This window comes from Leptosomus discolor, chromosome 10 (genome assembly GCF_034619465.1).
Source record: "Leptosomus discolor isolate bLepDis1 chromosome 10, bLepDis1.hap2, whole genome shotgun sequence".
In the NCBI taxonomy this organism is placed as follows: Eukaryota; Metazoa; Chordata; class Aves; order Leptosomiformes; family Leptosomidae; genus Leptosomus; species Leptosomus discolor.
In genome coordinates this window covers 2266094-2291312 of record NC_141400.1, presented here as the reverse complement: position 1 = coordinate 2291312, position 25219 = coordinate 2266094, and the positions used below count along the sequence as shown (strand labels likewise).

The 25219-nt window shown below is 53.3% G+C and overlaps 2 protein-coding genes across 3 annotated transcripts; one reads left to right on the top strand and one right to left on the bottom strand.

Moving 5' to 3' along the window:
• Positions 1-91: 91 nt before the first annotated feature.
• On the bottom strand, positions 92-20103 carry ECSCR (endothelial cell surface expressed chemotaxis and apoptosis regulator). Its single transcript, XM_086471237.1, has 10 exons — positions 20046-20103; positions 9391-9429; positions 8775-8825; positions 6769-6885; positions 6219-6266; positions 4205-4279; positions 3541-3639; positions 2174-2272; positions 1556-1592; positions 92-218 (listed from the first exon to the last, which is right to left on the bottom strand). The coding sequence occupies exons 1-10, from the start codon at positions 20101-20103 to the stop codon at positions 92-94; spliced, it is 750 nt and encodes a 249-aa protein (XP_086327363.1).
• Positions 20104-23167: 3064 nt separating this feature from the next.
• Positions 23168-23605, top strand: SMIM33 (small integral membrane protein 33). Of its 2 annotated transcripts, XM_086471168.1 has the most exons (2): positions 23183-23487; positions 23530-23605. In XM_086471168.1, exons 1-2 carry the CDS (start codon positions 23183-23185, stop codon positions 23603-23605), a joined length of 381 nt encoding a protein of 126 aa, XP_086327294.1. The 2 variants fall into 2 exon arrangements, with proteins under 2 accessions (XP_086327295.1, XP_086327294.1); XM_086471169.1 differs by having other exon boundaries at positions 23168-23605.
• Positions 23606-25219: the final 1614 nt, after the last annotated feature.

Here is a 25219-nt window from a genome sequence, read left to right as displayed (position 1 = left end):
TTTTATTACCTTTTTGAAGGAATAAGAGAGCAAAGAAGTACCTCAAAGGCACGCTCTTATCCAGCAAGAGAAATAATCCCCAGCTACCTGTCTAAAAAGCAAGGCTTGAAAGGGAAACCTTTTCCGACAGCGGGTAACTCATGCTGTTGTTCATGTTGATGTTCTTCATGGAGATCAGAGTGATGCTGTTCTCCTTCTGGCTTGTGCCTGCCGAGCAGCTGTCAGGAAGAGAAGGCAGTATTAACTACTCTGGAAAATGAGAGCGGGAGGTTTCTTTGCCCACAACTGGAGGCAAACTGGCAAGGCTGCGGCTGGCCGGGACGCGGGGCCAGGGTTGACTTGTGCTGCCCTTTGAGCTGCTGTCCTGATTCAGGCCCATCCTTGGTGCCAAATTCCCCATCCCTTGTCTGAACACAGGGCCGGAGATCTCTGGGGGAACAAGCAGGGCGTTCGGACCAGTTTGGATGCGGTGCTGGTTGGCCTGACAGAAAGCACCCTTGTCACCTGTGTCACCGCTTGCAGGCGGAATCAAGGACCAGTTTGGATCTGGTTCTCAGTGACTGAATTACCTCCCAGCCCTGCAGCCATTACCAGAACTGGAACAAAAAGGAAACATTTCCATGTCCCCCTGTTCTTTGCCTTTATTTGTCACACAAAGGGAGCCCTGGATATTTTTAGGTCTGATGCTGCTGCTCATGTATTGCCAGTGTCTCTCTTAAGAGAGTTACAAGCGTTTTAGGAACGTGGAATTGCCCTCTCTCCCTGCCCTGAGGGCTGGGGTATGCATTTGGTGCCAGTGGCTGACTTTGGGGATTAGGGTGCCTCGGGGGCACAGTCGTTTGCTCTGCTAAGTCCTGCTTCAGTGGCTTCAGACCACTTAGATCATGATCGTTAAGGGTGTTTGGGAACTGTTGTCATTGATGCAAATTTGGCACCTAAATACTTAGGGACTTTGCTCCCCGTGCCCCTTCCCTCTTGCCAAAGCAGGGTTTATTACTTTGGTAGGAAACGATCGGATGGAAAAGGAGGAGCAACATGTTTTGATCCCTTCCAGCTCTTGTTTCCTGCTGCTTTCCCACCTGCAGGCTCTCTTCATGGGTAGCAGTGATGGACCATGGGGTTCAGACGGACCATCCTCTGCTTGGTGCTTCTCTTTGAAAGGTTTGGGGCCCCCTTATCCTGCTCTTGCTAGGTAACAGTAATAGGCATCTTGGAAGATATTTTTGGGGACCTGATCTCATCTCGCTGAGGCAGCTTTGAGATCCAGAAACCCAAGTGTAGACCACAAGTCTGTATCTAGGTGAAGACAGACAAGCAATCTGCTTTTGGAAGGTGATGAGTCTTCACAGATACCAGTGCAGCTTTGAAAGGAGGCCCCTAAATATTGAACTTCTACCTTTGATGAAGCACTATCAAAGCTGATTTTGGTTTGTTTTTTTTTACCTGCTTCCTTGCATCTGAAATAACCAAAGCAGACACTTTTTTTCTTGCTGAAATTAGTTCTGGAATAAAATAGGCACTTTTACTAGGATGTGAATAGTGTAAGCAGCCTCACCTCTCTGATACCATGGAGGTTCCTGGTTTCTGTTTGTCTGGAGGGAGAAGAGCAGTTAAGTGATGTACAGGTGAGAAAACAGCACAGCCAAGCAATAAAATAAATCAGAATTATGTTGTGCGGGATTAGAAGTGAAATCCAAGTGAGATTAGAGACACCACGGGGGGTACTTGGGAGTTGATCGGAGAAAATTCTTCACCTAACGTGATGTACAGGCAGGACCGAATGCTTTGCTGCCTGTCAGTCACTAGCGGCAGCCTGTTGGCAGTTACCGCCTTGCCGAAGAGCAGCCTTGCCCTCTAGTGGGCACTGCTTGGTGGGAAATGGGATTCCCCGGGAAAAGGAGTGGCAAACTCCGTTAACTTTTGCTGGAAGAGCTGCCCACCTCTGGAAATCTGCGCGTTTAACTGCAGCGAACCTGGGGCTGTTCCCTTGTGCAGTTGGGTCAGGGCTGGGGTGGTCACACTGCGTTCCTAACGGCTGAATCTGTGTTCCAGTCTGGCTTCAAAACCTCCCCACCGTGTAAGCTTTTCAAAAGCATCTTTTAGGAACTGCCAAGTGCACATGGAAACTGATGACTTGTCGATTAGGGACAGACAGATTGCCCCAGGCACATACCTTCTGAGTCCTTTGAGCGGTTGCACTTGAACCTCAGGCTGACCACGCTGACCAGAATGATGACCACCACTATCAGGATGACTATGAAGCTGATGACACCTGGGGATGGAGGAAAGAACTGTCTGTGATTGATACAACAACGTGCCTGTCCTCGGCTTCTGGGGTAGCGGAGAGACTTTGACTGTCATCAAAACTTGGGTAGGAAATCAATATTTTCATGAAAATGAGCGTGGTAGGCAGAGAAGTAAATAGTCACTAGGGTGAATGGCTTTATCCTCTTGTGTTTTAGCCTCAAAGGGCTTCTGCTGAATGCTTAATGGGTGAGGCAGTGCTGGGAGGGCAGAGGTTAGCTGATTGCGCTGGGGATTGATTGGAGTCGCTATGTCCCTACTACAGTGGGTTAATCTTATCTTAAAGGTGTACAAAGTCAGATAAATACCCAGTGTAGCGGGGAGAGACTGTGAATAACGTTGTCTGTCTCATAAACCGGTGGCCAGATGCGGATTTGATTCTGACATCAGGCCTCGATAAATCAAACTGTTCTTTGCACAGGAATCTTGTCCTGTTACGACTGCTTCAGGACTTCTCGTGGCTTCCCTTGGAGGATATAAGCGAGCGATTCTTACGAAATTAACACTTTTAAAGATGCTTTCGAAATAACACTTTCTCCTATAGTTGGATAAAAATGAGCAAATTGGTTGTTTTTTTTTTTCTCCTCTTCATGGAGGAGGGGGACACTAAAACCCAAGGCAGAGTGGGTCTCTTAAATCTATCCCATACCTGTCTTCAAATCTATCGCCAGGCTAAGGTATGGCATCTCTGGCTCCATCCTTCCACAGTCTGAAGGGTGTGGAGGACGTGAGTGCTTCGCAGGGTGCAGCGGTACAGGGGAAGGCAGTAAGGCAGGGTGGGAATGCCGTCCCAGCAGGTTTGCGGGGGGGGAAAAAAAAAAAGTCCTAAGCTTCCAGACAGGTCGTGTATTTATTCTAGAACCTGTCGGGGAAACCAAGGCGTAGCATGGGATGATTTGTGCCCAGGTCTTGTCCTACCATGGAGCTGGAGCAAGCACTGGTGCTGGGAGCAAGATCCCAAGGTCAGGTGTGGCCATGATGGACTTTCAAATTGTCTGTCCCTTGTACCCTGGGCATGCCTGGGAGTGTTTATTAGGTGGTTTATCGCCTGCTGGTGACAAGTCTTTTTCTCAAGGGTTTTCCCTTGCACTTTGAAAACTCCAGGATCGGGCATGTGGAAGAGGAAAACTGTGGAACCATCTCCAGGGAAGCATCTCTGAAGCTGGGTGTCCAAACCAGTGTGGCCTGGCAAAACAGACCCCCCCCTGCTTCTCCCCAGGTTGCACAAAACCTTACCAAAAGCTGCCACCGTCAGTGGTGATTTATCATCTGTCGGAGTAGGCGCAGGCAAGTAGTCAGAGGGCTTCGGTGTCGGGGTGACTGGCTTTGAGGTGCCTACAAGAGGGGGAACAAAGGTAGCTTTATATGAAAGTCTTTCTTCCAAGGTTGGGAAGAGGATTCCGAGCAATGCTAGAGGAGGTGACTCGCACTTTACTGAAGAGAATGACGTTGGGTCCTGGCCCGCCCCATCAATGTTAACAGCAAAGTGACCAACACCTACGTGGGAATTGGGTTGGCTTGGTGTGGCCCCTTCTGTCCGCGGACTGGGAACACCTGCAGGGTTTTCTGCTGGGGCCCTAGTGGTGGAGCTGAGCGAGGCAGGTGAAGGGCTGCTCTGGCAGCGTGTCTGAAGGGAAGGCTTCTCCTCTCTCCCTTGGTTTACAACCTTGTGCCGTAGCGGCACCTTTCCTGCTGTGACTCGCAACCACTGTTCCCAGGCTCAACGGGTTGCCCCAAAGTGCTGCTTCTCTGGAGCTTTACAGGCTTTTCAAGGGCCAGACGGGCTGGCCAGCATCGCTCAGGTCCTTGTTGACTGTTCACCGTGCTGCCTTGGAGGCAGCGATGTGACAGCCTCGCCGTTGGCGGGGCAAAGGGCTGTAAAGCGCCTAGCGATAACCACCGCTCCGTGTGAGAAAGGAGAAAGCACCTTGAGTTGCTGATGTTGTGGCATTCTGGCTTCTCTTGGGCTCTTGACCTGCGTAGAGAAATGCAGAATGTGAGTCTTGTCCTTGAGTGTCATCTAATAACCCAAAAGAATTAAAGGGCATGCTGGAGAGGAGAACGGATTCACAGTAGTGCCGGTGATATCTGGGAAAACATGGAATTCATACTCGGGCTCAAACCTTCCCACCAAACATACTTTGTATTTATTTTCCATGTCCAGATAGAAACTCAGGGAGCCAAAATTCAAACACCCCAAATATAAACTCTTCAGGTTCTGCAGTCCCAGATGCAGGTTTTGGGCAGATGCAGCGGCTGGATACTGGAAGAGTGAACTGGGAAGGTTATAGATTGCTATTGCTCATAAACTTTGAGACTTTACAAAAAAATCTGCTTAGGGGAAGAAATTCTGCAGAATATGGGTGTAGGTTGACTGTTCGGCTTGTCCTTGGAGTTGGAATTAGTGGGCCTGCTGTCCTGGGCTATCTGGAAGTAATTAAGCTAGTTTGGGTTGGGCTAACTTGTACACCATATGTAGTCTAGCTGTGGCAGTGTAGATGTTTGTTCGAGCAAGGATTCCAGTTCTCAGTGGGATGAACTGGCTTATATGAAGCAGTTTGGTTTGTGACAGCTGCTTCCAGTGCCTGTGCAAGCAAATTTACAGCTAGCCTGTGTGTTTTACTTGTACGGAGGAAAAAAAAAAAAACCCTTTGCTGCCTCCTGGATCTCTGCTGAACAGCCAGATTATCTGCACTGACCTTAATGACGAGCCCCAGGCCCTGTTAGGAGACTAAAAATGATACTTCAGCGCTTCAGAAGATCATCTGTATGTCAAGCGGAATCTTCTTTCCTCCTTTCCCATCCCCACCTTCCCAGTAGCAGCGTTGTCCAAAAGGATGTGCTGCCTGGAGAAGTGTGAAACGGCTCCTGGCACTCAGCAGTGGGCTGCAGGGCGTGCAGCTGAACCTGGGGTTCTTGTCTTGCAGAAAACATCACTGCTTGAGGACGTAATTTTGCCAAAAGTCAGAAGAAAAAGGGGAAACGATACGAAAAGGGGAAAAGGTATGAAATAACAAATCTAACCGGTTCAGAAACCCCGTGGAGCAGAACAGTCCTGAGAAGCAGGGACTACTGCTGTACAATTTTTTTCACCAGTCATCCAACCCTTTGTTTCATTCTGAAATTGTTCTTCTAGCCACGGGCAGTGGGCAGAAGCTGTGGTTTGCGGAGCCTGGCATGGATGCCCCGTCCCTGGGAAACCTCGTGTCTTGCACAACAGGAGACTTTGCTTTTGGAAGCATCAGCAACATTTCTGCAGTCAAAGGTGTCTGGAGCTTTTCAGGTATAAAGCAGAGTTATAATTAATAGCAATCCTCTCTGGTGCAGAGGGCCCTTGGCTTAGCTGGGCACAGGCATGCTGGTTGGACATCTGTGCAGGCAGAGCTGACCACGGGATTTTAACCTTGCTTGCGTTAGAGAAGATCTGAGGGGTACTTGGAGAGGCAGAGCAGTTTCTGGCTTGACCGTCGCAGAGTTTTGAGGCTGAATCTTGAATGGGGAATCAGGTCAGTTGTCAAGATTTCAGTCTTCCCACTCTCTTGGATTCTGCCCTTATTCTGAGAAAACTCTTTGATGAATTCTCTAATTTTTGCTTACAGGCTGGGTTAAGCAAACTGTCAGAAGCAAATTTTTTATTTATTTTTTTTAAAAAGGATGTTAAAAGGCCTCCCTTTTCCTAAACATAGATCAGTCTTTCAACTGTTCAAGTTCATCCCCGGTAGAGGATGTTAAGTGCATTTGGTCTTGTGTTTTATCACTGTTTGTAAGGAGACCAGACATGATTGTGGGTGTTACTGATGGCTCAACCCCGAGATAAAGCCTAGTGCTTAGATAACCTGCACCATGTGAACCAAGCAAGCTAAGTGCCATGAAATTATCTGAACTTATTGTTAGTCTGTAAAAGGACAAAGTACCTTGAGGTGGTGAAGCTGCTGTGCTTCTGCTTCCACTAGACTCTTTATCTGCATGAAGAAAACACGGGAATGGAGAATTAATTCTTGAAGCTGCTACTAATTGTGCTATGGAGAGCTGTTGGGTTTCCATGGGGTGAAAAACTTCCTTTGCATGAGACTTCCCCTCCAAACGAACGACAAGATGTCCAGCTGGCAAGCTGTGCAGTCCATTTAGAGGGCGTGCAGGAGAGGTGAGCTTGGGAGAGGTCTGCTGGGGAGGCTGGGGTGCCCGTAGCTCCTCCACGAAACGTTACCTGGTAAAGCACAATCTGGCTTTTCTGCTAGGGGCTTGCTGTGCAGCTGCCACATCTAGGTCATGGTTGTGTCCAGCCCTGTGCTTTTGGGGAGCTGGAATGGGCTGCTCTTTTAGCAAAGACTCCAAAGTTGCTGCTGCTGAGTAAGCAGCACGGTGGGGACTAGCCCGGTCTGATGCCCCCCGTTTTGCTTGGGTTAGGAGGGGTGCATATTCGGGTCCTGCCTGAGCAAAAAAATCAGAGTTTTCCCTCCTTACCTGATGTCGTCGACACTAGCGGTGTTGTAGCGACAGCAGAGGATTTGGCTGTAGCCGTTTGACCCACAGAGGTGAGATTCAGGTTGGTTGGTGGTGGTGCTGATTTTACGGAAGGCTCTGTGGAGGAATCATAGTGTTACTTCAAAGCGCCCTGCTCAGAAACAGCTTGGAGGAGGGCATGGCTATTGCAAAGGTGCTTCAGGCTCCTTGGGAGCTACGGATAATCTGCTAGGGAAGGCATGGGCTTGAGTAGGCGAGGAAATAACCTCTGTCCTACTCAGAGTGAGGGAGCTCTTGTACTTCAGCTTTAGCTTTGCTTTTTAGCGTACGGAGGTGCTGAGCTGGCAGCGCTCAGGAGACATGTGGAGAAAAGTCTGCTTTTTGCCACTGCTTTTTTTCCCTGCTTTGAAAATGAAGGTATTTTTATTACTGGACAGCTAGAGCCGCCTGGCACCCGTGTGTTTGCTTGTTACCTGAAATGCTAACTTTTATGTTTCATTTCACTGAGACTCTCTAAGCACAAATAATTCTCTTCTTGCAGTGGTCTGGGGGCACTGTCATCTTCCTCAACCTGCCCCTCAAAGCTGCATAGCAAGAACATGAACCAGAGCAAGATGTGGGGGAAAAAGCTTTCGGTAAGCCCCCTGCAAGGAGGAGTTGATCACCAGCTTGGAATTTATAGGCAAGTTCCTTGTCTAGACTTCTCTTGGCTTCCTGTTAAAAATGAGAAAAGAGTGAAAATGGTTTTAAGGTGGTTTTTGTTTTCTCCTTTTATCTGAATGCTTCACCAAAATATTTTGATTTTAGGAGTAAATTTATTTTTTTTCTGCAAGGCGTGGAAGCAGAATCTGAGATCTTTGAGATCTTTTTCCTTTATATTTTTGGGGTCCCTTTGGAGGGGCAGCTAGGCTTAGAAAGATTTTATTATCCAGCCCCCCCCCCCCAAAAAAAAAAAAAAAGGCAGGAAGAGATCTGTCTCCAAAGATCCAAGTGGACTGACAGATGTGGATCTGGAGTTGGAGAAATCCCTTTTTGTGTAGTTGGTTTTGTGTATTTTCAGGCTGAAATGTGTAACTTTCTGCTCATGCCTCCCTATGCCCACTTCCAGGGCTTCTGTGTGACCGTGTACCTGTGGTAAGTGTCCTGAAGCTGGTTTCAGCAGAGGGGCAGAACAGGAAAAAAAGACAATAAAGTAAGGAAACTCCTCAGAGGTTCATACTACTTTTAAATATTTTTCTTTCCTTCCCGTGAAGGTAGATAACAAAGCAAAACCCCCAACATGAGTAACTGAGTTAGAGCGAAGGCAGTGTACGGCTTAGGACAGGCCTCTTCATGCTTCCCGTTTTCCTCTCGGAGGAATAGAGGGCGTGTGGACCCGTTGTACGGGAGGTGCTGAGGGCGTGCAAAGCACTGCAAGGGTTTAGATTCAAAAAAGAAAGAAAAAAAAAAAGTGGTCAGCGTTGTCGAGAGAGCAGAGTTGAACAGTCAGGGCGATGCAGGGAAGCTCTTAGGACAGTGACTTCGTTGCTGTTCCTTCTGTCCCGACACCAGGAGCCAAGGCCAGCCCTGGCACGTGAGGCGCCGCGCGGGCACGTCCTGCACCCGCCCGGCGGCGTTTGCGCGGCACAGCCGCTCGGCAAGGCGGGTGCTGCCAGGTAGCACAGCCTGGCTCCTGGGCTGTGGGCACACAAGGTGCAAAGCCCAGGGTTTTCCCTGGGTTTTAACTCTCTGACCCTGTTTCTCCCTATTCAATTTAGTGATTTTGTTTGGTTGGTTGTTTTCCCCCTGTGCTTGCTCACCTCCATGCCTTAATCCCTCTAGGGTGGGCTGGCTGGAGCAGAAGCCCTTATGCCACAAGATTTCCTTCTTCCCCACCACTGTTCTCATCTAACCTGCTGTTGCACAGCCCCGTTTATTGCTGGACGGCCCAGCTGGACCGAAGGTCAGACCAGTTACAAGCCAGGATGCCCCTGAGCTGCACTCTTAGGTCTCCAGGGGAGCGTTACCTGTGGCATGGGTCTTTACTTCAGGGCTGTGTGGTGTGTATTGGGATTGACCTGCAACACAAGCAGAGAGACATGGAGGTGATGTTCCCTACACGTGCTCCTTGTTAGCAGGATCCCCATAGGGAGGGTTGAAGGATGGGCCAGAAAGGGGCCAATGAGAGGTGACAGGGGCAAGAGATGTGAAGGAGAGGGTTTGTCACCAGCGTGCCTACAGGGCCCTGTGGGCAAAGGGACCTTGGCTGTGAGGAGCCACGGAGGAGAACATGCTGGCTGCTAAGAAACCGCTGGGGAAACGGGGAGCAAAGATGAGGCAGGATCCCTCTGCTTTCACTAGGCTTCCTGGAACACAGCATTGCTCTCTTCCAGACAGAAAGCGGAGCCAGGTGGTGTCACCTCTGGGGTGCAGTGCCCTCCACGGCCCCTGGAGGTCTGGGGGTGAGTGATGATAGATGGGGCAGGCAGAGGTGGGCAATGCAGGGTCCTGCGAGAAGGTGCTTCAACCGATGGGAGTTCTGAATCTGGTTCCCATTTGTGGACTCTCCACTTGCATCCCCACGTGGGCATGTGCATCCACATCCAAATAGACTTATAGAGCAGATCACAACCGAGGGGGTACCTGTTACAGCGTGGGCAGAGCCTGTGGAGGCTGTAGTACCTGAAATGAAAGAACAAGAGCATTAGCAGTGCTGACCCGTGACCGTCACTAATGCATTGCTGTCCTTGCTGGTTGTGTGGTTTGGGCTTTCCTCATCTTCTGTAGGAATGCCTTTGAAATACATGATTTCCCCCAAAGCATTAGCAAAGAGGTAGGAGCAGACGCTGAGTGCAAAACTATCAGGTTCTGAGTAAATTAGTACTGGAGTTTATTCAGCCAAGATAAATGCCCTCCTCACAAGATGGAGCTGAACGCTTCCAGGAGCCATCTTCCTCTGTTACAGGGAAATGCAAGGCCATGTAAACCAGCGGGTCGTTCCCTCCCCGCCACCTCTTTGCCTCCAGCTCAGTCTCGGTGGAGAAAGGCTGTTTGACCTGTGTTCTGGAGCTGGTTAAAGAGCACGGGTTTGAAGAGCTGGTTAAGACACACAATAGATGAGGTTTGTAAAGGCTTCCAGAGGCCGATGGGACTGTTTTCCTTCTTGTCTCCTACCTCTGATCCTTCTGTCCTACATATCTGCATCCCGGGAAGCTGGCTGAAGCCTCGTGGCTGTCCAAGTCTGGACACAGCGAGGGGGCTGCAGCGGGGGGGACTGACTCAGAGCTGCCTTCCCTGGTAGTGGTGGGTAGTCCTGTAGGTCTGTGCAAGGCTTTGCTCTCCCAGGGTTGTAGGTGTTGCACTGAGCCCCTAGTTTCTCAGCTGAAAGGTGTTTTTCTTTGGTGTTTTTTTGATGTTGTTTGTTTTTTTTTTTTTCCCTTTTGTATTTATGACAAAGCATCCCTGCACCAATCCCCATGTCGCTTACTCTCAGGATCCTGGTGTTTTTCTTTAAGCCCCGGCTCCTGGAGTCCTATGGTTAGGTGAGATGCCAATTAAAAATGCCGCCATTTAGAACACAAAAAAGAAACGTCCAGTTCCCGTACCTGGGGATGAGAACTGGAAAGCGTAAATGCACTTTAAATGCTTAAATCAAACCCAACTTGTTCAACTTTGAAAAATGTGATTTCGAGGCTTGTCGTTTTGGAAACGCACATCCCAACTGGCATTTTTAATTGGTTATTGCTGGTAATCCTGGTGCTGCCTGTAGTTAAGGGTAATGAAAGAAACTACATTACAGCCACAGAAACCAGCCGAATCTGATCCCACCGGCGATCCGCCTCCCCAGAGTCCCACGAGAGCTCAAGGTTTCGCACAGAAAGGGCCAGCAGTGAAGGCTGAATCCTCCCAGCTCGCTGTCCCCTCGTCCTGCCGCCCAGCTCCACCGCAACAGCGGTCCGTGATGCGGGGCAGTGCCTTCGCAGGGTGCTGCGCCGGGCTGGTGGGGCGGCAGGAGGGGAGGTCCGGCCGCGCAGCGCTTGTGCGCCCGTTTGCAGCCAGAGCCTGTCCTCCCTCTGCGCCAGATTCGTCTCACTTGCTGCTTTGCACCTCTCGTGAGCCGGCCTGCGAGAGAGCTCATCGCCAGCCGCTCTCTCTCGCCAAAGAGAGGACCAGACGCTTCTAAAACGCTCTTGCTCTGACCCATTTCAGATCTCTACTTTACCACCTTCCCTTCCCTGTTTGGGGTTTCCACCTTCCTGCAGCTGTGCCTAGCGGAGCCGTAGAGGAGCCTGCAACATCCCACTTCGTACCAGGAGCCGTAGAGGCGAGGTGGGTGATGACCCTCGTGGTAGGTTCTGATCTGTAGGTGTCTGGAAGAGGTCCGATGAGTGCCCTGATAGTGGCGTGCATCTGGCACGAGCTCTTCAGCATCAGGCTTGTGGGTTATCGGGGCTTGGCTCAGAGCTCACCCTGGGGACGGCCTGGGTGTGGTGAGCTCCTGATTGATGTCATTTTTCTCACCTAACTGCGTTGGAGCGGGAATTGTTTTGGTTTTTTTTTTTTTGTCTGAGGCTTTATGACAATGATCCCAGCCAAACAGGAACCAAAACGTCGTGTAAACTACGGTGAATGCATAATGAGACGTGGGCTCTTTCCAGATAGGATTTGGCTCTGAAAATCAGACCTGACTTTTCAGATCTCCACGCTTTTCTCTTCTAGCTTACTGGGCAGCAGGCTGGTGAAACTGTCTTGTTTAGTCCATGAAAGGGGAGATACAACCAGATCTTTAATTACATAGAGAGGAAGGGACTAATTGGTTTTCTAAATCCGTTGGGAACAGGACCAGAAAACAAGGACTTTTAACTGCAGCAAGGAAAAGGGAGGCTGGGCAATAGGAAACTGCCTTAACGTAAGGATAGGGAGTTGCCAGGAGTGGTTGTGTAGGAGAATTACGGGCTGTCCTTCTCTGCAGGTTTTGAGGAGCGGTTAAATGAGCATCAGTCTAGCCGCGTAGGATTATGGGCGGATGTAACATCGCTTACTAAATCAACTACTATAATGGAAAAGAAGATCTTTTGGGCACACCGTTGCCCTTCTTAAAGACGTAAAAGTGCCTCTTTTGAGGAAGGGGGAATCACCTCTTCACGGCCCTGTCACCTGGGATGCTGTGGGGCGCTGCCTGCTCCCCGGGGCCCCAGCTGAATCCGTGGAGAACATGAGGTGACTTGGGCTGTTTCCATCTATCCCAAGGGTTTGCCAAGTTTTCTCTTTGTTGCCGGGCTTCCTCTTCTTAAACAGCTCTACAACACAATTTCTGGACGTCGGTTTGCAAGCGCCTTAATGTACTCTATACGTTCAGCACGAAAAATAATGTGCTGAGATCATCGTGGGGGCCGATATCCTCCAACAGCTGCCAAACTCAAACGGCTCCTCTTTCTCCAAAATTCCCTTGCAGAAGCCATTGTCTTGTTTTCCCGTGGGGAGAAGTAGCTGCTTATAACACATTTTCTTCTTGAAATTATCAGAGGTGCTTTTTAGTGCACATGGCATGTGAAAGCATCAGGAATCACTGAAGAAAGAGCTATTGTCTACACTTAGTCTTTGTTGAAGGAAAAGGGGAATAAAGGTGCTGAGCGGGGCTTTTATGTCACCATTTTTGGGGCAGCTGAGGAGAAATCAGAGCTTGAACAGAGCCTCTGGGGATGGGAGGGAGCTGAGGGCAAGGGAGATGACATTGCCCTCTACTGCCATCCCTGATGGGACCGTCCCTTGGCGTAGCTCCGGCATCCCTGGTGCTAGGGCAAGAGGAAGAGGATCGTACCCAACGCTTTCTTCCACCACAGCTCAACCCTTCGTCTGAAGGTCACACCGGAGCGCTGGCTCCTCAGGAGTTCTCAGTTTCCAAAGCTAAACCTTGGGGTCATTGTAAATAAGGTGAATAAGCCGTTTTTTTTTTCCTCAGTGCTCAGTCCCTGGAATTCCCCTGGCCAAGTAGATGCTCGCCCTGGTCTGCCACGTTTGAGCTTTGCTGCAGAGAAGTGACCAGTCTTGCTGTGAAGAGGCCAAGGGAGGGAGATCCCTTTTGGCGCTTCCCTCAGGAATAAACGGCCCTGGCTTCCCTCAACCCGACGGCGCGTTATTTCGAAGCGGAGTGGGTCTGGCTGTGACTTCTGGCCACGGCTGCTGGTTGTGCCTTCCCGGCCAACTCAAATAATCAAAAGCCCCGTTACGTTGGGTGTTTGCTTTTGGAGAAGGGGCTGAGTTACAGCGGAGAGGGACGGGCAGGAAGGGGCCCGAGCCACGTCGCGGGCCTGGGCAGCAGGAGGGGGACGGACCAAAAAAAGCGCCACGCGTCGCGGCTCCCTGCAGGCCTCCCCGGGGGGACTCGCGTGCGAATGGTACTGGAAACCGTTTCCTCCCAGTGCCGCTGCCAGCACGGCCCCGCTCCCCTCCGCGGAGGGCCCTGGCTATATAAACAGCTAACGATAATAACCGGGAGGCAGCCAGCGCAGCTGGAAGGGCAATAAACATCCGAGCCGGTCGAATGACTCGCCCCTGAGCGTGAGCATGGCCAAGATGTTTGCGGCGTGTTTGGGTGCCAGTGATTTACAGCCGGATTGTGCAGCTCTAGGTGGAGACGGGGAGCTTGCTGAGGGATTTATGATGGGAAACGCGGCTTATCTGCTCTTGCTGTAGTGGGAAACGCCTGATTACCCACCAGAGCCGTGGGGCTGCGGAGGAGCGCGTTGGAGCTGCAGGTGCATTTCAGCTCTGACTCAGAGCTTGCTGCTTTTCGGTTCGTTTTTTCCTAGGGGATGAGCAGGGGAGTTTTGTATTTCTGTTATTTGCAGTACTACCTCTGTGAGGTTAGGGTGAGAGCAGAGGGGTCTTTCCCTTCTTTCCTGCCTTCTCCCTCCCATGGCAGCTGAGATGTTCCCAGAGCCAGCAGCTCACCCTGCTCGCTCCTCAGCACAAGAAGAGAATGGTGTAAACCAAAAAAAAAAAAAAAAAAAAAGGTGAATTTTAGGTATTTCTGCTTTGGTGTGATTTTTGGCGATGATTTAAAGAGTGGTCTCTCCAGCTGTGGACCAAAGAGAGGCACTGACATTTAAAACCCCCAAACTCTACATCAGAGCCTCCGTACAGCAGCACTGCTATAGCAGAGACCTGCGCCAGCTGTTGGAGACCCTTCAGCAGGGTTTGGGTGAGGCTGGAGAAGGGCTCGTGCTGTCCGGGGTGTGTTCATAGAGGGATGGAGTCGCAGGGGAGGACCTCTGGCACTGGTATGAAGGCACAGGGACTGGGACTGGTCCTGTGCGCTCAGAACTGGTGATGGAGAGGGACCATCTCTCCCCGATGATGTGTAACCCTGGACTCGCTGGGCTCTTCTCCTTCCCCGGCAGTTTTGAGGGGGAGATGCGGTGATGTCCTAGACGTACCCAGGTAGCGCCTTGCGTGGCAGGGGACACACGTGGCGTCGTGCAGCCTTGCTGGACCGACCTCGGCGTCACCCTCTGCTTGCAGGTTGCATAAACAAATGCTTTCAGAAAAAAAGACCTAGCCACCTAAAATTAGACTTTTCGGTTCGTATATTGGCACTTCGGTCAAACGACCCACGACAAAAATACACCGAACCGCTTAACATAAATGCAGCTGTTTCCTGGGTGAAACACAGCAGCTGCTGAAGCAGCAGAGAGCAACAACACCCAATTCTTGGGGCTTTCACATGGAAACAAAATCCTGTAGTAGGAAACCTGGAAAGCAGAGAGCTCTGCAAAGGCCTAGGTCCCGTTTTACTAAGTGCCTAAAAAAAAAAGGTGCCTCTGCCTTGAGGGTCTCACAGCAGGACAGGTAAGGTGGAAATTGTGGAGGAGAGAGAGGAAAATGGTGGTTAGGCAGGCCGGATGACTGACAACCTAAATCAGGTCCCAGAGCCACAGAGGTATTTAAGCATCTAATTCCCAAATGATATGGGGGGGGAGGGGGGTGTTGGCAGCTCACTGCTCGCTGCCAAGTGGTTCTGAATTGTAACGACTTGGCCAAAGCGTTATGGAAAGTTTAGAGAGCCAGGAATTAAACCCGGATCTGGCCAGCAATTAAAATGAATCGTAGCCTTCCTCTGCCCCTCCTCAAGGGCTGCACCCAGGCCTGGGCATCCTCTCTCAGCATCACGCTCCGTGCTTCTCTCTGGTGAGCTGTTCTGGAAGCAGATCTCAGCGGAAGTCAATTAAAAACCACTTGAACGTAGACAACGAGCTGGGAGCCGAACAATGCGGGGAAACGGCGTGCGCAGAGCGGGCTCTGCCCCATCCCTGTGAGTGCTGAGGTCTGGTTTTGCCAGGAAAAGCGGCTGCTCCTGGAAGAGCAAAGCGGTGGGGCATTTCCCCTGGCTGCACCATCACTGCTCCGTGGTGTTGGGGGAGAAACACCTGCTCCATTAGGCCGCTGCGCCGTCACCCTCCCAGCTGCTTACTGGTTCCAGTTTCCTCTGCAACTGGCTTGGTTTAGAGTTCTCTGTTCGCTCCCGGGCTCTGTGGGTCCTGCCCTTCTCCTGGCGACACTGCTTTTAGGGGTGACCCTAGGTCTGGGGTTTTGGAGGAGGAAATTACTCCGTTCCCCCCAAATAAAAGATGGGGACCACCTACCCAGGCTCAGTGGGAGCTGGAGCCCAGCGGGTGCTTTTTGCCAACCTACAGGGTTTTTTTTAAAATAATGTTATTCATCAGCAGATCTCAAAGCACTTTACAGAGGAGAGGGACAGTGTTAGCTCTGCTCTGTTTTCGGTAGATGGGGAAACTGAGGCACAGAGACAGCACCCCAAGTCGCAGGCTAGTTCAGCAGCGCTGCTCTCGCACCTCGATGGGGCTACCAGCCAAGGTCCTGCCGTGCCACAGGCCACCTCGCAGGTGGTCCTCAGCAATTTGTATGGTCTTGTTCCGAAGGTCGTGTGCTCCAGCCGCTGAAGATCAGCTGCTCTACTTGCCCGTCCACGACACCTCCGGACAGACGCCCGCAGAGCCCCGCGACAGCACGGGCGTTCTCACCCCCTGCGGCAGCACAGCCAGCGTGGTGGATCAGCGGTAGGTGCCTACCAGACACGTCTTGCCTCCCCTCCGAGTTCATGGAGGCTCTTTACTATTATTTACAAGTTTATCCCCAAGTTTGTTATTATTTCCAGTAATTTCAAGATTCCCCAGTTTTATTTGGGCGTCGCTGGTGCTAGCCGGGCTGTGTGGTGTTTGTGAACCACCCTGCAGGACCCTCATCTGCTGGGACCGGCTCAGCTCCCGCCTTGCGATTCAGGTGGGTGAGGGGCTGGTGGCGCAGGGGTTCCTCGTGATTCCTGTTCTTTCCCACTTTCCTCAAGTCTCCTGGCTTGCACGCCGGGGCAGCGGCTGAAGGGCTGGATGCGGTCGTTTCGGCACATCGGTGCTGGGGAGGCACCGTGCGGCTGCTGCCCCAAGGGCTGAGTCTCCCAGAAGCAGCAGCTGAGGAGCAGGTGAGGCACCTTGGCCTGACAAGCTTCCTCCGAGCCCGGATTTTAGAGGAGTGACCCTGGTGACATCACCCGGGTTTTATTCCCAGATTTCGACGCATTTTATGGGGGAGGTCATTTTATGATCCCTGTTTCGTCCCTGGGGGAAACAAGGCGCGGGAGCATCACGTGGCTGTGAGATGTGGCAGCCACAAAGCCCAGTGGTCCTGTGTCCCCGTCCGGTGCATCGTCAGTTGTGACGTGCTTTTCCCTCATTTCTAGTCACGGTAATTTCAGTGTGTTTCCACGATTTTTAGCAGCTCCAGAGTCACTTCCAGCTCACGTACAAGAGGAGCTTATTGAACCGTACATGTGGAGCTGCTCGCCCAGAGCTGTGCTGCCCTCGGGGGCACACACAGTCTGCAGTTGTGGCTGATGATGGGGGGAAAGCGAGGGGAGACCCGCCTTGCATGCCCTCTCCTGCCCAGAACCAGTGATGGCTGTCCCCAGTGCCAGAAGGGTTTGCCTGGACTGCTCTGGAGTGTGAATGGACACGCTCCGCGCCTCTGTGCACCCACGTAGCTGCCACAGACAGCCCCACGTGAGCTCGCTTTGCCTCCTCTTTATGTAGGGTGGCAAGCCCAAGCCACTAGTTTTGCTTCTGTACTACGCTGTCCCTGTCCCATCCCTGTGCCCCAGACCAGAAAACCCTCGATCTCAGGGAACTGGGTCCCAAGCCAGTGGTTTCTCACCAGTAAGGGGTAAGAAGATTCTCCCTAACCTGTGAAATCCAGCTGCTGGTAAGGCCGTGCCATTTAACCGACTCCCTGGTGTTTCATCAGGTTCGTAGCAAGTTTCACCAGATACTGGCGTTAGAGGCAAAGTCTCCTTGAAACGTTTATAGTTTCGCCACAGCCAGAGGTACTGGAGGGGACTTCGCTCCTTTCTGCTGTGCTGGGATGATTCAGCTGAAAGGCAAAACCAGCACCTCCCCCGCCTGCCCTGCCCGTAAGTCTACAGAAAAGACCAAACAGGAGGTTCCTCCTCCTTGTGGAGACGGGGCCGTGCTGAGTGGGCTCCTGCTGAAAGTGGAGTCGTGAAACCTTCTAGCCGAGGCTTGGCAGTGGTGCCTTTGGCTGGTGCTACGCAAGGCACGGATCTCCCTTTCCCAGCCTTGGGCTTAAGCCCACACCTTGGCTTTCCCAGCAGGAGCGTTCCCAGCGTTGGGTTACCAGCACCGTCTCCTCCGAGGACACCTGTCCCTGACTCACCTATTGTAAAGGGGACATAATTCCTGGAAACCATCTCTGGCCACTCTGGTCAGATTTGCAGAGTCATCTCTGGGGTTTGGGGTTACTGGAAGGGAGCAGTTTGTTTTGTGAAGGAACATTTCTCCTGACCACCTCCTGCTTTCTCTTCCGCCTTCACCAGGTCGGGGTTGCGCTGGCCTCTCCTTGGCCAAGGAATCCCCTTTAGGGTGCACTGGATGCCCCAGTTTAAGGATGCAGGTACTGTGTCTGGAAGGTGTCCCGGTAGCTCTATGTCAGTCCTCTAGCTGCACCCCGTGTTTTCGATTATGTAAAAAATACATATTGATGTTTTTACATCTTTTCAGTATACTCTGCTTCTCGTGGAATTAGCCATCCACTGGCTGTGGTGCAGATAAGGAGAGTGGTGGATGGAGCAACAGCGGGAAAATCCTGCTGGGTTCTCATCAGCTTCGAGGAGGAATTTTTTCAGTGGAAATCTTTTGTCTGGAAAATGCCTGCCCATTGTAATGGAAACGGCTCGTAGGAAGAGGTTTGTTTGGACAAATTTTCTGTAAAGGGTTTCTGGGGGAGGAAAAACAGGTTGGAAATGTTCCAAACCTTCCCACTTCAGCAATTTCAAAACGACAGCATTTGAACCTCCCTTTAGAAATAACTGTGAGAGCTTAGAAGTTTAAATTAAGAAATAACAAATTCATTGGTAAATTAATGAACTTGCACAAAGGAAGGCCTGGGTGGAAACAGGCAGGTGTTAGTTTCCAGTCAAAGCAAATTCTGTCTCCCCTGCAAGGTTAGCTGCCTCTCCTCAGGTGCAGGGAGGCATCTGAGCTCTTCTGTCTTGTTCAAGAGCCCCCAATTCCCTTCTCCAGCTGCCTGCGTGTCGGGGAACCAGGGGCATCCCTGCCCCCATCCCTGCCCCTGTCGCTAAGCCTGCTGCTTTGCCTTGCGCAGAAGCTTCCCCCCCCCCCCCCCCCAGGCTCCACCTCACCTTAGTGACTTTGCTATAAAGTGAAAAACGAAATTTAAAAAGCCGTTTCAGAGCTGTCGTGTCAAGGCGAGAAAGTGAGACCGAGCACACGACAGCGGGGTCGGAGCCGGAGGGGTGCGAGGGCGGCGTCAGCTGACGCGCCGCGGGCATCGGCCGCGCCTGGGGGCATCGGTCGTGCCGGGCTCCGCTGCGAGCTGCTGGACGCGTATCCAGTCAGGATGGTCCCTGCCCCACGATTTTAAGCGGAGGCCAAAGATGATGTGCTCAGGACCGAAGGACGGAGGTGGCACCTCTTCCACCTGACGCTGCGGCGGCCGGGTCCGCCCGGAGGGGGTGAATCTCGGGGGGCAGTGTAGCCGGTGGGCCCCGCACCGGGCGGGGGGCTGGATTTTGGCGGGATGCAGCCAAGCCAGAGAGGGTGCCTGACACCCTCTGTGGCGTTCCTGACTTGTGCAAACCGTAACAAGTAGTTTTAAGAGGAAAAACAATGTTCTGGGCAGGCCTTAAGGGAGCGTCGCAGTGTGGCCAAGGGGCCTCAAAGCCCTTTGTCTGATACCCAGCACAATTCGCCCCTCTGCTGAAGCCAGCAGTGTCGCCCCGAATGGAGAGAGAAATTTTCTGATCCGAATGTTCTTACTTCTCAGAATTACACAGCCACTAACTGAATTGGTTTCTGTATTCTCTGCCTTTTAAAAATCCCGTTATTGCCAGCACAGTGGCTGTAACCCACAGGCAACTTCTGCGGTTTAATGACAAAAACTTGGGATTGGAGACACGTTATTTTTTGGTGGTTGTCTATTAGAAGCAGCAATGATGTTGCAGTCTCTATTCCCTCAAATGCTTTTCACCTCCTAGCTACTCCAGCTGTCAGCAACACAAGAGGTGCCTGATGATGCAGGAAGAAAAACAACCTGTCACCCTTCAGAGCAGGAAACCGGTTCCTTCATCCCGCACCGCAACTCATGTGGGAAAGAGAAGTCGAAGCAGAATTGTCACAAAGGAGCAGAATTATTACAATAAGGACGAGGCATGTTCTGCACGAGTCTTGGACGTGGTCCTGCTCTGGCAGGGGGCGTTGGACTAGGTGATCTTTCGAGGTCCCTTCCACCCCCCTGATGTTCTGTGATGATTCTGTGACATGGTCTTTGTATTTATATCAACAAGAGGAAAAAATGAAACCAGCCAAAGAAAAAATACCTTTGAGGAAAATAACGTCCTGCACATTTAAATGTGCTACCTTCACGCTTATTTGCCAAAAGTCACTTACTACAAAATGCCTCAGCATCGCAACCCTCAGCAGAAACGCTTCTTCTTTCATTCCACACACAAGTTCTTTTATTCCAGCACCACCAAATAAACCCTGTAAACCTGGTACGGCCGCATTTTTTCCCACCAATCTGACTCCTGCCACCCCTGAGTTTAAAGGCTGAGCTTTCTGACGGCAGCTACTACACGTTCAAACGTCTGGCTGGTTCCCTTCGGTGCCCCCCGCGAAGCCAGGCTCCCCAAATCCGCCCCCCCCAGCACCCCCTCCCCCCCCCCCCGGTGTGCGAGCGGAGCCTCTCACCTCGGAACAGCACGCAGCCGAACAGCCAGAGGAGCGGACGGACGGACGGAGCCAGCATCTTCTCGGCGGCTTGTGGCTCTGCAGCCCCGCGAAGGCTCTGTCCATCCCGGGCGGGACAAGAGGGTGAGGAGCAATTTGCCTGCCTGGGCTGACTCTCGCAGAGCTTCCTGTTAAAGAATAGAAGGAAACGGGCTGAATCCACAGGGGAACTGTGTTTTTTAGCCCATTATGGTCGGAGAGGATGTGAGCCATCGCTTACCGACGGCAAAGGAAACCTCGCCATCAGTTGGTTGGGGGATTCGGCTCTCGTAGCGGGGGAGAGTAGCGTCACGACAGGCCTGCCCTGCTTTGGGCCTCAGTAGCTTCTGTACGGTGCTTGGTTTTTTTGGGAGATGCTTTGTTTGTGGTGAGGACGTGCACCCCGGGTCCAGGCTGCGCTGCATCAGGGCTGCACTGGTCCTTCCTGGGCTGAGAGCTGCTGGAGGAGCCACCCCTCCCTTCCCACCTGAGAGGGGATTTTGTTAACATCTCTGGGAGGGATCTGGAAATAGTTGCTCCTCGTGGTGTCAGGGTCGCTCAGCAGCCAGCGCTGCCCCGTGCCCCGTGCCTGCCCGTGCGTCTCTAGCGAGTCTGGGCACCAGGGCGTGCTGGTTTGGGGATGCTGGCTTTGGGATGCTGGATTTCAGGTAGCAGCAGCATCCTTCCCCGCAGGACATACAGCACATGGCAGGCTTTGACTTAGCCTAACCCCAGTTCCTAGACAAGGGGAGGAACTGGAAAATTGGGCCAATTCTGTGCCCCATCCAGCCCAAGGGGTTCGGGGCATTTGGTTTCTTGGCCCTGACCTTGTGATGCACTTGTCTATGCGCGTCCTGTCTGTCTGTCTGTCCCCTGATGGCATAGTTGGAACTTCAGAGGTGACAGGTTGTCCCATGTTGGATGTGAACTGGTGTTTGGGGGGAGGAGAAGGGTCTTAGTGTCCCTACGTGGGAAAGACTCCCATGTCGGCCCATGCAGGCGTTCGGGATGAAAATCCACAGGATTGTGTCTCCTGGCTCGAGGGGCTGGTCCACACCCCCCACCCCCCCCCCGCCCCCAGCCCCCTGGAAAGCCGCAGAGCCTCGGCGGAGGGCAACAGAGCTGCTCCTTCAGTGTGTGGAGTGCATCAAGGGGGTGTCTTCTGCTGCCAGCAAAGTCCTTGCTTTCCATGACCAGGAGAAGTGGCAGGAACAGAGGGGGAGGTCTCCCACGCACTGCACAGCCCCTTGTGTTTCAGTGGGCCTCTTCAAACACCTGCAAAAACCCAAGCAGACCCTCAGGCCAGAAGCAGCCAGCATCCCACAGCAGCCTTTGTTTTTGTACAACCTCTGTTAGCAGCCTCCCCCATCATTTTTTTCTCTCTTTTGCACAGATGTGATGCTCAGAGATTACGCTGTAGATTAAGGTTTTACTAAATCCTGAGATGAGTGCAAATTCCCAGAATGTGTGGCCAAATCTCTTCTGGGTGCTCGGCTGGATGGGGGAAGAGGCGTTTCCCACCCTGTCCTCCCCATGGGCAGGAAAGATGGAGCCTGAATTTTCACCCCAGCTTGTCTGCTGAGAGCCTCCAGGTAAGAGCAGTGTTGTTTTGGAACAAAAAGATGGGAAGACAAGTTTTGTAAAGGCTGACATTCCAGAGGACCTGTCTTTTCTGCTCTGAGATGTGCTCAGGGTCACTCCAGCTGGCAGAGGGTCTGACCGCACAGCATCCCTGGACCAGGGGGATGGTACCCGCCTGCCTGCAGAGGTAAATGCTGCCGGACCCAAGGGCATCCCTGCGGCCTTGCTCTCGCGGCCGCTGCGCGAGCGGAGCGATGTGCAAGCACTGGCCTGGCACCGGCTCCTGCCTGCGACCCCGAGCGCGTCCCAGGGTGCAGAGCTTCACCGTGGACTCCCACCGCTGCTGCCCATAGCAGTGCTGCCAAATGGTCCTTCGGCAGCAGCGGGACACCCCCACACCCCCCCACCCCCCCCCCCCCCCGGCAGAGAAAATCCACCCTGGGGCTGCATCATCTCTCGAGACGAGAGTCCTTCCAGCCCGGAGCGTTGTGTGGATAAGCTTTGCCGGGCTGTGCCGAGAGCTGACGGGCTGAAGGGTGATTTTTTTTTTTTACCCCGATTTCTTAACCGCGTTGAATTTTAACACCAAGCCGGTGGAAGGAGGGAGGTTTCGTGCAGTGAGGCGGCTGGGTGTGGTGGGCGTGCGGCCGAAGGGGCGGTAGGTGCTTGCTCCCCGGACAAAAGGGCGCTTGTCTTGCAGCGGGTGAGAGGAGGGTTGTTTCTTTTTTTCCGGCAAGGGTGCGTGACAGCGAGGGAGGGGGCGGCGGCGCTGATGTGGCACCGCGGTAGGTAAGGGAGCACCTCTCCTGCCCGCCGGTTGAGCAGGCACTTCCTCCTCTGCCCCGGAGAATCCCGGGGGGGTGGGGGCCGAGGCCTGACGTGGCAGCTGCCGAGGTGGTGAGTCTGGCTGCACCTACACCGGAGAACCATCCCGGAGGTTCTTCTGCTGGTCCTGCCTTCCACTTCCCAACCTCAGCCACTGGAGATGATGATTCTGCCGCAACAGGGACGCCGAGGTACCCCCACGGGGCTGGGCAGGGCTCTCCCTCCCGCCGCTGCCCCCCGCTCCCACCCGCGCTGGCTCCTGGGGGACTTCGCGGCTGTCGCAAGGGATGTCTCGCGGCGTGCTTTGGCGGGGTTGGGTGTCCCAGGGAGGTCCCCGTGGGGTTTGGTTTTGGATTAGCGCCGTGGGGCTGGGGGTGAAGAGGGGAGGGTGGAGGGCTCCCCGTTCCCATCACTGGCTGCAGCCGGGGAGCGAGGTGCAGTGGGGAGGGGAGAGCCCCGCACCGAAGATGTCCAGGACAAGGGGACGCAGGGCATCGCCACCCCTACAACCCCGGCTCCAACCGCCAAGCTTTATCCTGTCCCACGAGCCCGAGGGAGGGAGCACCGACGGGACGGTCCCATTCCCCGGCAGCTGGAAGTGCAGGCAGGGGCTGCTGACCCGAGGGCGGGAGATGAGGACAGCGGGTGGCCTCTGCTCAGTGGTCACCCCTTTCCACCCCGTGTCTCTCCGTCCCAGGTCAGCCTGCTCAGCCATGAACGCCTCCGCACCCGGCAGCCAGCTGAGACAGCCCGAGCCCCAGGACGCGGCCGCCTTCACTCCCATCTCCGTTGTCAGGAGCGTAACCAAGAAGTCCGACGCCCTGCCCGTGATCTCCGTGATCGTCGTCGTCTTCGTCCTCTTGGCCGTCTTCATCATCCTCGCAGTGCACTATGGCCCTCACCTCCGCACTGTCCAGATCACCCTTTACCACGAGCCCATGCCGCAGGACCTGGATAGCGGGGTGCACCTCACGGACTGGAAGAAGCTGGGCTCCCAGAAGAAGCCGCCTGCCCAGCCGTGCCAGCGAGAGCCAGGCGGCACAGACCTGGCCGGCACGAGCTGCCAGTGCTCCTGCAAGCATCACCTTCCCTGCGTGAGCGCTGAGCCCAATGTCATCGAGATCACGTACCTGTGACAAGGCTGTGGGCCACCTGGGCAGGACTCAAGGGACTGTGTCCCACTGGAAAAATAGCGACTGGGATGTTAGCTTAGCCCGAGACTCACTGGTGCCTGCCCCAGGGTTGTGTCTCTCCCCAGGTGTGCTCAGACAGAAGGTTGAGTCACTGCAGTGACCCATCAGCAGCCCCCAAAAGTCCAGCCCAGGGAGACCACTGTCCCCAAGCAAGAGCTAGGTCCCCAGCCCGGGCTCTGGGACTGGGTCAGACTACATGGGACAGTGTTAGCATCAGTTCTGGTTTTTCTTGCCCTGATTTTGCCCACACTGGGAGGGTCCAGGAGAGCTGTCTTGTTCCTTGCCCCGGCTGGGGAGCTCTGGGCATATGCTCAGCCCCCTGGCAGGGGGTGGAAGTTACATCATCTGGAATTGCTTTCCAGATTAAAGATGTTCCCACATGCACGGTGTCCTCATTATGCCATTTATATGGCACAGAAAGGCCTCCAGCCCCTCTTTCCCTCCATGCCACAGCCCCTTTCCCTCTGTCCAAGGGCTGAAACGCTGTCCTCCCTCCTGCCAGCCCTGGCAGTGGGCTCAGCCCCTTGTGGCAAACAGCCAGAGGAGAGCAGGCAGCACCTGAACCCCTGTGGGTGTTTTGGTGGTGGAGCCAGTGGCAGAGGACAACGTGTCTGGTCCCTCCATGGAGATGGGTGAGTGAAGAGAGGCGACGTGGCAGAGGCAGGAGAGGGGATAACAGCACATCAACCACCCCTTGCCGCTGGCTGAACATCTCGAGGTGTTGGCACCGGTGGAGAAGCGCGCGTGTCTCTGGGCAGAGCCTGCAGCATCTCCGTGCACGATGGCAGGGTTGGGGAGACCTGAGGTCATCTTCACTGTGGCCATCTTCGTTGTCCCCATCGCTGTCTGCTGTCCCTATGCCAAGGGAAGCTCTGCCTGGGGACTTGGGTGGTTTCGGCTTTGGGAGCGGCAGGGCCCATCCCAGCTGAGGAGGGACCGATGGTGGGGTCAGCATCGCCAGCCCCGGTGGGACGGCTGTTGATGTGGCTCGGGTGGCACAGAGGGAGCAGATGGAGGGGTGAAACGTCATCCTGAGCCCCGTAAGGCTCCTGGTGGTAGCAGACCGTGGTGACCTGCTCAGCCCTGGGAGTCTTTCTACTGCCAGAAGTGCTGAGCATCTCTTTGGAGAAGAAATTGGTCTCAGCTTCTCCTCACTCGATGGAAGCTGGGCATCAAAGCCCGTTTTCAGTGCGTGGGCTCGGAGGACAGTCCCTGGGGAGGGAGTGCAGCCTCTGGGGTCACCCTCAAGGATGTATTCTGCTGAGTAGTCCCAGGAGTCAACACACGGTTCCTGCCCCTCCCCGTCCCGGAACAGAAAAGCCAGCTCCACGTCTGTCCTCAGCCGTGTCCCCGGCACAGACCCCTCTGCCCGCTGTCGGACAAGAAACGGGGTCTTTTACCTGTTCCTCTGGGCGCTGAGAGGTATTTCTGACACGGCAGACGCTCCAGCATCCTTCCTCTCACTTATTTCCAGCTTCTTTTCTCACTGATTTTAACGTTAAGTAGTGGTTGGACTTGCTGGAAAATTTTGGTCTTTACAGTAAATAATTTATATTA

What these genes read in the sequence shown, in the direction of transcription:
- ECSCR (XM_086471237.1), bottom strand. Translation starts at nt 20,103, where the DNA reads ATGCTGGCTCCGTCCGTCCGTCCGCTCCTCTGGCTGTTCGGCTGCGTG. An exon ending in AGTAAAGACCCATGCCACAG is followed by an intron (nt 6,886 to 8,774) that starts GTAACGCTCCCC and finishes ATTCCTCCACAG; the next exon opens with AGCCTTCCGTAAAATCAGCA. An exon ending in ACTGACGGTGGCAGCTTTTG is followed by an intron (nt 2,273 to 3,540) that starts GTAAGGTTTTGT and finishes CTCCATCCCCAG; the next exon opens with GTGTCATCAGCTTCATAGTC.
- SMIM33 (XM_086471169.1), top strand. Translation starts at nt 23,183, where the DNA reads ATGAACGCCTCCGCACCCGGCAGCCAGCTGAGACAGCCCGAGCCCCAG.